The sequence below is a fragment of the Triticum dicoccoides genome, chromosome 5B (genome assembly GCF_002162155.2).
Source record: "Triticum dicoccoides isolate Atlit2015 ecotype Zavitan chromosome 5B, WEW_v2.0, whole genome shotgun sequence".
In the NCBI taxonomy this organism is placed as follows: domain Eukaryota; kingdom Viridiplantae; phylum Streptophyta; class Magnoliopsida; order Poales; family Poaceae; genus Triticum; species Triticum dicoccoides.
This window is the reverse complement of record NC_041389.1, coordinates 701,176,408-701,188,833: the sequence shown is the minus strand read 5'-3', so window position 1 is coordinate 701,188,833 and position 12,426 is coordinate 701,176,408. Positions and strand designations below refer to the sequence as shown.

The 12,426-nt window shown below is 44.3% G+C and overlaps 1 protein-coding gene across 1 annotated transcript; it reads right to left on the bottom strand.

Moving 5' to 3' along the window:
- Positions 1 to 4,004: 4,004 nt before the first annotated feature.
- Positions 4,005 to 4,856, bottom strand: LOC119306732 (autotransporter adhesin BpaC-like). The gene is made up of 2 exons (XM_037582875.1): positions 4,684 to 4,856; positions 4,005 to 4,555 (listed from the first exon to the last, which is right to left on the bottom strand). The coding sequence occupies exons 1-2, from the start codon at positions 4,789 to 4,791 to the stop codon at positions 4,244 to 4,246; spliced, it is 420 nt and encodes a 139-aa protein (XP_037438772.1). The 5' UTR covers positions 4,792 to 4,856; the 3' UTR covers positions 4,005 to 4,243.
- Between the last annotated feature and the right edge of the window lie 7,570 nt (positions 4,857 to 12,426).

The following is a 12,426-nucleotide window of genomic DNA, read 5'->3' as shown; positions in this document are numbered from 1 at the left end:
CTTTAAACTCGTGGGGAACTCCAGCTTTTATGCTCAAAATTGATCTTGCAAAAGCTTTTGATCGTCTAGAATGGAGCTTTATTATGGGTGCGCTCATTCGTATAAGGCTTCCTAGTCATTTTATTAAGTTGATTCATGAATGCATCTCTACTCCTATTTTTTCTATTATCATTAATGGTCAATCATATGCAAGGTTCAGAAGCTCTAGAGGTATAAGACAGGGATGCCCTCTATCCCCTTATCCTTTTGTCCTTGCTATAAATGAACTCTCCATCTCTTTGCAGGAAGCCATGTCCTTTAATCAGCTGTCGGGCATTTCCCTTGGTCCAGATTGCCCTTCTATCCATTCTCTTATGTTTGCAGACGACCTTCTTGTTTGCGGGCAAGCTACATATCAAGAAGCACTCCATATTCGCAATATTATTCAAACTTTTTGCCACAACTCAGGTCAGACGCCTAACTGGAATAAATCGTCCATTATCTTTAGTAGAAATGTCCAACCCAATCTGAAGGAGGCTATAAAAAACATTTTCCCATGTTCCTGATATTGATGAAAACTCCATCCATTTGGGGCATCCTTTGATCCTTCCGGCCAAAGATAGATCCTCGGCTTACAATTTTGTTATTGACAAGTTCAAAGCCAAGCTTCCAAGTTATAAAGCTGACAAACTTTCTCATGCAGCTAGACTCACACTCATCAATTCGGTGTTTGCTTCTATTCCAGTCTACTACATGTCCAACATTCTTTTTCCTAAGAAATTCCTTGCTAAACTTACTACTATCATTAGGAACTTCTGGTGGACTGGAGTAAGAGAAGAGGCGAAATATAAATCTTTATGTCTCAGGGCTTGGAAAGATATTTGCACTCCCAAAAATGAAGGTGGGCTTGGTATTAGAAACATGCAAGCCACTAATAGGAGTCTTCTTCTTTCAGTAGCCTGGAGAATAGTTGAGGATCCACATAGTCACCTTGCTAAAGTTCACAAGTCAAAATACTTCCATGACACCTCCTTCTGGAGAGCTAAAGCAGACATTCCCAAATCTGCTTTCTGGACAGCTATTCTCAAAGTCAAACCCATGCTGACTGCCAATGCTTTCTACCAAATTACTAATGGCAATATTTCAGTTTGGAGCAACCCTTGGTGTTCTTCTTGGGAAACTATCTATGATCATCTTATCATCCAACAAAGGGGCTTTAGATACCCTGCCATTGTTAAAGATCTTTGGCTCCCCAACCAGAAGATCTGGAACAACAATTTAATTGACTCCCTGTTTGAGAATGACACGGCTGCTATTATTAAGCAAACCCCAATTATTTAGTCCATGGGGAATGATTTGCTCTGCTGGAAACTAACTCCTTCAGGGAAGTTTAACCCCAAAAGTGCATATAAATTGTGCTTACAGGTACTACAACAGGAAGGAGAACAACGGCCAAGACAAATTTCCGCAAGCTCTAAAAACCTTCTTAAACAGGTCTGGAAGACAAAAGATCTTGTTCCTAGGGTACAGACCTTTGCTTGGAGGCTCATCAGGAAAGCACTAACTACAGGTAAAAGAGCAGGGAAGTACACCATTCACATTAGTAAACTCTGCCCAAGGTGTGGAATAGAAGAAGATGAATTGCACATTCTTTTCTTATGTCACTATGCTAAAGCAGCTTGGTTTTCCCACCCTTGGTACTTAAGATCTGAAAATTTACTTCAAAATTACAATTCAGTTTCTGAAATCATTCTCAGTCTTGCAAACTCTGGACATCCACATGCTTCTTTGAGTAATATTTTCACTTTCTTGTGGTGTCTTTGGAAATCTAGGAATGATAAACTCTTTCAGAGAAAGGAGCAATCTCCCATGCAGGTTTCCTATGCAGCACAAGCAATCTCTCATTGCTTGTCCCTTGAGGAACTATCTGAAGGCAGGTGCAAGGATAACACACAAGCAGGAAACAAGACACAACTATCACTTCAGCCTAAGCAGGGGAGTACAATTGATATAAATAAATTGTATGCAGGGAACAATTTTTTTGTTGATGCAGCCTGGAAAGGTCAATCCTCCCAAGGCAGCAACACACAGCTCATTGCAGGTTTAGGAATAATGATTCAAATGACGCAGGGGGATACCAAGATGGAGCTTCACATTTCTGCACAGTTCCACAACATAAGCTCACCAATTCAGGCTGAAGCGCAGGCGCTAAAGCTAGCTACCATGCTAGCGAAGCAAATGCATATGCAGGAGACGACGTTCCTAACAGACAATCTGACGCTAGCAAAGGCAGCCGCAGCAAGACATCCAATGAATCATCCTGGGCATTGGGAAATCAGATCATCTCTTGTAGATTTCTGTGCATTTACAAGTACTTTATAAACTCAGGTCTATCATATATCCAGGAACTTTAATGATAGTGCTCACACCTTTGCTCAACAGGCGGTTAGTCATGACAATGTAGGTAGCACAGTTTTTAGTTGCAATAGTCCTGCCCATATTAGAATGCAATGCCCTATGTTACATTGTATTGCAGATTTTATCCCAGAGGGCTTTGTTATCATCAATGTAATCTGTGCTTGAATGGAATATATATGGCGCCTTTTCTTGTTAAAAAAACATATATCTGTTTGGGGCGTCTTCGACTCCCACAATGTAACATCTCCGGATAGTACCCTAATTATAATTGTTTTCTTTTCATTTTTGCATCATGCCATCATGTCATCATGCTTTAATCCTAGAATGAGGTTGGATTAAATCCTCAGAGTATTAAAAATCCTAATCTTAAATAAAATGCAACTCAATAAAATGAATAGATTTTTATCTATTTTAAATTGAGGGTTTCACATGGTGATTTCTCTTTAAAACCAATAAAAAACCTTCCAATAATTATAGGGAGATAAAATAAAATATTCCAATTTTTGGGATCACCCAACACTATTTCAGTTTAAACCCTAAGCTAACATTGTTATTTTATCTTTGGGGAGTGATGGTTTACTTTACTTTATACTCCGCCAGTCCTAAAATAAGTGTCTCAATTTTAGTACAAAATAAGTGTCTCTACCTTGAGACACTTATTTTGATATAGAGGGAGTATTATGGTGCAACTATTTTGTCTCCTATCTGTTGTCTCTACCTCGATCATAGGGCTCGTTGGTACCCGCGACACAAAATATTGGAACAAGGAGATGTAAAGGCCGGATAGGAGAGGGAGGCTATGCCGAAAGATGGTGATAATAAGGTGATTATGGTAGCTGGAACCAAGTCTCTGGGGAGACTATGTAGTCATCAAACACTCATGCATTTGTCTAGTTTATCCTTAATAACCGGGGTAACCCCCGTGAGTCGGATAGGGCAAAGGTTGGACAATCGAATCCTCAACGCGGCGGTAGTCAGTCATGGTGTCCTTGACACATCTCTCACTTATGTATTTGCAAAATATATTTATCAATGTTTACCAGTGCATTGTTGATCCGTATAATATTATCCCTAGCGGGTGTACAAAGCCGCTGGTGCAACCTTAGCCTGGCCTATTTTCTTTGTATTTTTACAATCTCTGCGATAACTGTTGGTCCGAGAAACTGGGATGATTTGAGATAACCAAGGCATGCATACATTTCCCTGCCAAGCTTAATTCATGTTCTGGATATGATAAATCCTATGGGCTCTAGGAAAGAAGTTTGTACGTCTGAAAACAGGGACATGGATCCTCTGACGTACCTATCCCTGCTTTACCCTGCCTTTGGGCTGCTGACAGGTGGGACCTACGCTTGGTGGGACCCACATGTCAGTGAACCAATGGTAGGATAGCCCACGTCAGGGGATCCTTGTCCCTGAAAACAGATCGAAGGTAATCACTGGTCACAAACGAACTACGAGGTGCACATGGCAAACGATCCGTATTGCATCACTTGAGAAGTGTATAGCTAGATGACATTGAGCAGTAATAATTCATAGACCAATCTTCATATATACTAAAACATCACACATTATAGATAACAGAATAGATGAAATAAACACATCTAGACATCCACGATGAAAACTTGTACATAAGCTGCAAGTCGCCATTGCTGTTCATGTCAGCACTTATTATGTAAAAAGTTCTAAAGATATTTTAGGGAAATTTTATTTTAAGTAGGTAGGATGCTATATCCATGAAGTTACAAATGCGAGTGGGCCCACCAAGTAATAGTGAGCAACATTGAACTTGGCAAGGACGTATGAGCTGCACCAGAGAAGCCGAAATCAATCCACCGACAGATCATTAGCCAGTTACGACTTTGTTGTCCCCGGACACGACTTGGTTGCTCCCTGATACAACATTATTGTTCCCAGTTACCCTATTGTTATTGCCCGATACAGTATTGTTGCTCCCAGTAACGACATGGTTGCTATCAATTATGACATTGCTGCTCCCAGATGTGACTGTGTTGTTGCTCCCAGAAACATTATTGTTGTCCCCAGATACGACAGTGTTGCCGTTCCCAGATACAATATTGCCACTCCCAGATCTGACACTGTTGTTGGTCCCAGTAATGGTATTTGGTTGTTGTTGTTGGAGTGTTCTTCTATTGCTCTTCACATACAATAGCAAGTTAGTGAAAGCAATACCTAGTGAACGATGGACAACGGTGAGGCCCTTGAGTAGTGTCAAACCCTTGGGCACCTCACTGATCAAATGAATAATTTGAGAGATCCAAGTACCTTCCTGGCGAAGCCCCACGGCGCTTGGAGGTCGTCGGGGTGGCACATCGCGTAGGCCGCCGGCAGGAGAAACGCCAAGAAAGCGAGCACCAGGAAGCATTTCGCCATGGATTCAGCCGTGGCCTGTGATATGTATACACAAAGCAGGAACACTCAGCAAGAAACCAGTTTGGGGTGCAGGTGATTCTCAAGTGATCTTGGCAAAAACTGCTTCGGTGGTGCATCTCATCTTATACTCGTGCATGAATGTGTGTAACCATGCGTTGCAAGTACGTAATACTAGTCAGTGGCCACAATAGTCAGTGTGCATGCGGAGTGCCAATTCAAACTTTATTTTCTTGCATTTTTCATGCATGAGGTGTTGTCGGCCGACTGAAGAAATTGGTGGGTGTCATGGACCATGTACCCAAGGTGGCAGCTCCTGCTCCTCAGCTCCACTGGTCCCGTCCCGTTGTCGTGGATAGGTCCGCCCTAGTCCATTCATGTTTCTCGACTTTTCTTAATAAGCCAACTAATGCAAATGACTTTCATGGCATATTTCTTGCACACACAATAAAAGTATTAGCTTCGAGAACAAACTTTGTTATACGCGGACAAAATGATCTTCCGGTACTTCGTGAAAATGCTGCGCGCATGTCTGTTCACATGGTATATAGGAAAACTTGCTACTTGTGCATTGTGTTCTGTTTCTAGAAAAAAAATGCATAACAGTGAAGGCAACAACCACAGTCCGTCCTTCATGTAATACTTGCATAAACTGACGCTCAGACGTTTTTTTTAGGAAAGGAGGATGTACCCAGCCTCTGCATCTCGACGATGCATGCAACTATATTATTAATTATTCATAAAGATCATACAAGGTGACATATCAATAAGTCTGAAGCCACCATCTTGACAACGTTGTTGCTACTCCTATCCCCTTGATGAAGGTGTGTCAAATGTCCGGGCCTAATACCAAACAGACATCGCACCAAAGCCTAACATCTAAAGCCGGGTGTCCCATCCAAGCCACTATCTGGATTGGTCGCACACCGGTCCGGCACACTCCCAGTGAGCACCGCACGCTGCAAGGACCGTCACCTCCATCTTCCATCGGTCCATCCTCAGAGCAGAACTGATGCACCGACCTTGCCAGGCCTCTTTGCCATCAACGCCACCATGACGCCAGACAACTTCCTCCTCCTGCGCGAGTCCATCTCCGCGCATCAGACGCCGAGTCTCCACTGCGCGATGCCGCCGAGATCCACCGTCGATGATACAGTTGATGCCACACCGCATGCCATCTCGTGTCGACTCCGAACTACCTGCAACTCCACCACCCTGAGCAATCCCCGCCCGACGCCTTCAGGAAGGAACACGACATCAAAGTGCCATCGTCGCTCAACAGAGGAACAGAGTCTTTCGCCTGCGCTCATGGCAGAGGTGGGGGGCATAGGATCCACACCGAAGCCTCCGGGAAGGGAATCGGCGCTGAGGGCGTCGACTTTGCTGCGGCCGCCACGCCGGCCTGGAGTTTCCCCCGGATCCATGCCCACCCGCCAGATCCGTCCAGGCATTATTGGCGTCGACCATAGTCGCTACCGTAGCTATCACGAACCGGAGTAGATCGAGTCGGAGATGACGCCTCCCATGGAACTCCGGTCGGCCGTCGAGGAGCCGCCGTGGTGCTGCCGCCTCCACGTCGCCCATGCAGCCGTGGAAGCCCCCCATCTGCACCCGCGGGTGCGTCCCGCCAGGCAGGCCACAACGCGCGCAATCGATCGAGGCCGCCGCCCCGAGATCCGATCTGGCAGGCGCTGCCGTGCCATGAGAGCCAGATCCCCACGCATGCGTCTGCGCTCCCGTGCGTCGTACACACTCGCCACGCAGCCCTAACTCAAGCTCGCCACGGCGACCAGGCGCTCCCACGGCGGATGCCCCGCAACTCCCGAGCACCGTGAGAGGGAGAACCGGAGTGCCCCGCCACCGCCGAGGCTGCGCGGGCTTTGCCCGGTGGCGCCTGCTGGCTGCGGCGAAGGGAGGGAGATCTGGCGAGGAGGGAGCTCACCCGACGGCTAGGGTTCCGCCCGGGCCGCCCGTGGGGTGGGCGACACGGGGGTTTCCCAGTTCTAAATTGGGGGAGAATTTTACTTCCCCGGCCTCTGCCACTCAGACGTGAAAGTTATAATTAATTCTTGATAGCCCTAGCCAAATCCAGTGCACTGCTACCTGCATATCACTATCACCAAGCAATGCCTTTGATCCGGAGTGAGTGCAAACAACGAGTTATAATCTTCACTAGTAGAAAAGAGGGCATTTGTCCCGGTTCGTAAGGGCCTTTAGTCCCGGTTCATGAACCGGGACTAATGGATCCTTACTAATACCCCCCCCCTTTAGTCCCGGTTCTAACACGAACCGGACAGATGGGCCTCCACGTGGCCGGTGCGCCGAGCCCAGGCAGGGGGGGCCTTTGGTCCCGGTTGGTAGCACCAACCGGAACCAAAAGGCATCCACGCGTCAGCAGCTGGCTGGAGCTGATGTTTTTCTTTTTAAAAAAAATTGGCTGCTTTAGGGGTTTTGGGGGTTATTTTTAGGTTGTTATTAGCTAGCTAATAGAAAGAAGTGTCCTCTCTTATATCTTCGTTCTTGGTTTACCAACGCTGCTGCTATGTTCATTTCACCCGCTGATATAATAACTCATGCATGCTCGCATCATACATCATCATATATAATAACAAGTCCTACTAATCATGCATCATCATACAACTTCTACTCGTTATTAATAATAAGTCATACGATCAGCATCCTCATAGTCATCGAACCCAACCCTACATAATTGTTCTTAACACATGATCATCAGTATCAGGTAGGACCTAAACACCCTTAAGGTAAAATAGCATAAAACAATATAGACCCTGACTCTCCATTATGAAGAATGGAGATCATCCTGTCTCCAATTCTTGCGCTTCGCTGCCTTTTGCTTCCAAGAAGCTCCTTACGACTGTCCATACATTTTTTTCATTCTTTGATTGTCATGTCTCCACTTCTTTTAGAAACCCGGTATGGACATTTGAGATTCGTAGGAAGACCTGGTTGTATGTTCAAAACATGAAGGCTACTGTGCGTATACATCAGATGAGGCACACAATCATTTGGGATTATCTCTTGAAAAACATAGTAATAACTTCGTAGTTAGCAATGATGTACTAGTTTTAGAAGTGTGCAAAAAGATGCACGGATGTCGTAATAGTAAAAAATCTTACCAGGGTATCTCCATGGTAGTTACCGTAGTTCAACATGTGCACTAGTGGCATGTATTGACCATAGTGTTGAGGAGTTCGATTGTAGACATTGTAATTCTCAAGATCAGTACAAAATGCGATCAGATAATTTTTCTCCCTATAAGTTAATTCGGAGCCATCGGTGTAGTGGGTTTTGTCTACCATCTTCCGCATATTCTTTGAAGATAATAAGCTGTCAATGGAAATAAGCTGTCAACTATTTTGAAATAACCAATAGAAATTATTTAATAACTATGTTAAGCTCACATGAGGGAAGAATTGGAGGTGTATCCACAAGGACCCAAATTGAAGGTCTGTCTTGCTCGATTGTAGGATCACCAAGATCCATGGTGACAAGTATACCCTCATCAAAACAATACATTTGCAAAGTGCTTCCCAATTTTTGCAACCAAAATGGGTTACACTCTCAGCATTGTACAACTTTACTTGAAAATCCACACCATGATGGGTCCTTAGGAGAATTGTTTTGGTTTCCATACTTTCATGGTCTTCAAAACCGATTGAGGGAGTCCTGGACTAGGGGGTGTCCGGATAGCCGAACTATCATCATCGGCCGGACTCCAAGACTATGAAGATAGAAGATTGAAGACTTTGTCCCGTGTCCGGATGGGACTTTCCTTGGTGTGGAAGGCAAGCTTGGCGATACGGATATGTAGATTTCCTACCATTGTAACCGACTCTGTGTAACCCTAGCCCTCTCCGGTGTCTATATAAACCGGATGGCTTTAGTCCGTATGACGAACAACAATCATACCATAGGCTAGCTTCTAGGGTTTAGCCTCCTTGATCTCGTGGTGGATCTACTCTTGTAATACCCACATCATCAGTATCAATCAAGTAGGACGTAGGGTTTTACCTCCATCAAGAGGGCCCAAACCTGGGTAAAACATCGTGTCCCTTGTCTCCTGTTACCATCCGCCTAGACGCACAGTTCGGGACCCCCCTACCCGAGATCCGCCGGTTTTGACACCGACATTGGTGCTTTCATTGAGAGTTCCTCTGTGCCGTCGCAATCAGGAGGGATGCCTTTTCCCGTCTTTAAAGACGGCGCCGTCGTCAAGGGAGTTTTGGCCCCCGGCCAAACTATCCGGCTAGGCGGTTTTCTTATGACCGCCTGTTCGGCCGCCGCTCCGACAATGACCTCTCGAGTCATCAAAAGCGATCTTCACGTCAACTCGGAATTCGCCGAGCAGCTAGATCCGATGGAGCTCTCCTCCGTAAATGAGCTCTTGGATTGCATCGCCGCCCTGGGAGTCGCCACGGACTACGATTAGATTGGGTTTAAAACCGATCTGAGGGAAATTAACTCTCCCCAGGCTACCCACCACGTTGTCGTGGTAGAGAAACAACGCAGCGATTCTTCCCCTATGTTAAAGACCAGTTATGTCCGGATTCCCGATCCCTTCATGCCGGATTCCGCGGAGGGACGGATGTCAATCAAGTACTGAACCTAAAGTCAGGCATCGGACCAGATTTGTTGGACAACATCCAGCAATCCAAGCTTCCAAATCCGGAAACTTCTCGGCCTTTGAGCCTCAGATCGGGCGGGGTTCTAAATTTAATTCCGCCCGCCCACCCAAACACAAGCGATCTATCTCAAATACGGCAAGAGCCCGATGAAACAGTACATCACTACTGGGCCATATTCCTCCTGCTCATGGACAGGATAAAAGACTCCCGTGAGGAAAGCGCAATCTCAATTTTCTGCAACAGTTGCACAGACAAGGGAATCATGAACGCCATAAGTCGTCGCGAAGTTACACGCGTCGCCGATCTGGCGACCATAGTACAAAAATACTGTGCGATGGAGAGTGCCTGGAAAACCGAAAGCAGGTTTTAGGACAATCCGGCCCTGAATACAACCCTACACTACTTGGGAAAAGCCTAGTAGCAGCGCGGGTTTTGGGCCTATCAGTAGCGCGGGCAGGAGCGCTACTGATAAGGTGCTACAGCTAATGCTTAGCAATAGCGCGTCTTGCCCCACGCTACTGCTAAATTGACTTAGTAGCAGCGCTTCATCAGAACATCGCTACTGGTAACTAGTAGTAGCGCTTCTCCTTACCCGCGCTACTACTATTTTTTAGTATTTTATTTCTTTTCTTTTTCTTTTCATGTTGTATTCATACACCTTTACACAAGTTTTCACACAACAGGAATTTAGAGATTGTTTTTACATCATAATGAGTTATTACATCATGGGGTGAAAGAACCGTGGACTAGTTTCAAGTGGATGTCCATCCACTTGAAACTAATCCGCGGTTCTTTCACTCAATGATATAATAATATCATCATCATCATCATATCATTAACAACTTAGCATCATAATACATCATTGTCATATAACACCTCCTCAATATCATCGTTTTTATCATTGACATCACATAACACCTCCTCAAGATCATCATTATCAACTTAACACATTACCACATAATAAACATATTTTACCTCATAGGACCTATTACATTCGATTAAGACCTACTACATTTTCTAAGGTAAAATAACAAAAAACAGGATAGCCCCTGACTCTCCATTATGGAGAATGGAGATTAGCCTGTCTCCAATTCTTGCCTTTCGCTGAATGTTACTTCCAAGAACCTCCTTGCGAATGTCCATACATTTCTTCCATTCTCTGATGATCATGTGTTCACGGGTTTTAGAAATCCGATATGCACAGGTGAGCTCCGTAGATTTACCTGGCAGTATGTTCAGAACTGAGAGGCGACCATGCAGAGACATCAGATGAGGCACACAATCCATCGGGAGTTTCTGTTGAAAAACATAATAATAACTTCGTAGTTAGCAATGATGTACTAGTTTTAGAAGTATGCAAAAGATGCACGGATGTCGTAATAGTAAAAAATCTTACCAGGGTATCTCCAGAGAAGTTATCGTTGTTCAACACATGCACTAGTGGCACGTATTCACCATAATTTGGAGGAGTTCGATAATAGTCATTGTAATTCTCAAGAAGAGTACAAAATGCGATCAGATGATTTTTCTCCTTATACGTTAATTGGGTGCCTTCGGTGTAGTTGGTTTTATCTACCATCTTCCGCACAGTCTTTGAAGAATCAAAATAAGCTGTCAATGGAAATAAGCTATCAACTATTTTGAAATAAACAATATAAATTAGTTAATAACTATGTTTGAGAAACTCACATAGCGGTACAATCAGAAGCGTATCAACAAGGACCCAAATGTCCATATTGTCTTCCTCGCTGTCAGGATCACCAAGATCCATGGTGACAATCATACCCTCATAAAAACCATACATTTTGCAAAGTGCTTCTCAATTTTGGCAACCAAAATGGGTTACGCTCTGAGCATTGCACAGATTTACTTCAAAATCCATATCATGATGGGTCCTTACGTGTATTTTCTTTGTTTCGAAATTTTCATGGTCTTCAAAACCCATCCTCTCCAAGACATAGCATCTTGCATGGCATGGGATAAGCTAGTCGAATTATAAAATATGAAAATTAGACGTTGAAATAGTTGAAGTCATGCTTAATGGAGAAAAAACAATTGTCGTTGTTGCGTATCGTTTCACAATCGAAGGTCTCCTCGAGCTTAATGCTGAAGCGCCGATCTTCGTCCAGCCGAACGAACCTGTCGCACATACCTCGATCGTCGTGGCACCAGCTACACTCCCCCGGGAGACCGTCGTCGTCCGAGTACGACATTTCCTACAATCATAATTCAAAGATTAAACTTGTACATATTCTAGCACAAGTCATGCCAGAATTCACGACAAATCCGGCATGACCTTTGCTAAAAAAGGACATATTGAGCGCCTGAAATTTGCCGGAACGGAAATTAATCAACACTCCGGCAAAACATAGGCCACTCGAAGATGTAAACTAAACATGAACGGCCACTTGGGCAACCACATATTCTATTTGAGCAACAACACAAGATATACAAGGATATTTGGCTGGTCTCACCTCGATGTCGGAGGGGGTCGGTGACTGGGACGACGGCGGGGATGTCGGAGGGGGTCGGTGACAGGGACGACGGAGGTCACCTGAAACCATATAAGTTATCAGTAACAACAAACATGACATGTTCAACTAGTTTTATTAATTCAACTAGTTCTTACTAAATATAAACTTACTATAAATAGAAAGAAAAACTAGTTCTTTCTAAAAATAAAGTAGTTCAACTAGTTATATTAATTATCTTACTAAAAATAGATTAGTTCTGTTAATTCAACTAGTTCAACTAGTTTATTAATTTACTTACTAAACTAGTTCAACTACAACAAAAGTAGTTAAACTACCACTACTACTACTAAAAATCTAGTACTAACTAAGCAACATCTAGTACTAGCTAACCCTAAATTAACATCTACTACTACTAAATCTAGTACTAACTAGTGGCAGGGGGTGGGGGGTGATGGAGAGGTAGCTAGGGGCAGCGAGGTCGAGGGCGGTGGGAGGAGGGCTGCCAGCGGAGGAGGGAG

Bases quoted from the DNA above. Each gene is read 5' to 3' on its own strand.
- LOC119306732 (XM_037582875.1), bottom strand. From the start codon at position 4,791: ATGGCGAAATGCTTCCTGGTGCTCGCTTTCTTGGCGTTTCTCCTGCCG. The intron at 4,556-4,683 runs GTACTTGGATCT...TTGTATGTGAAG, and splicing joins CGTGGGGCTTCGCCAGGAAG to AGCAATAGAAGAACACTCCA.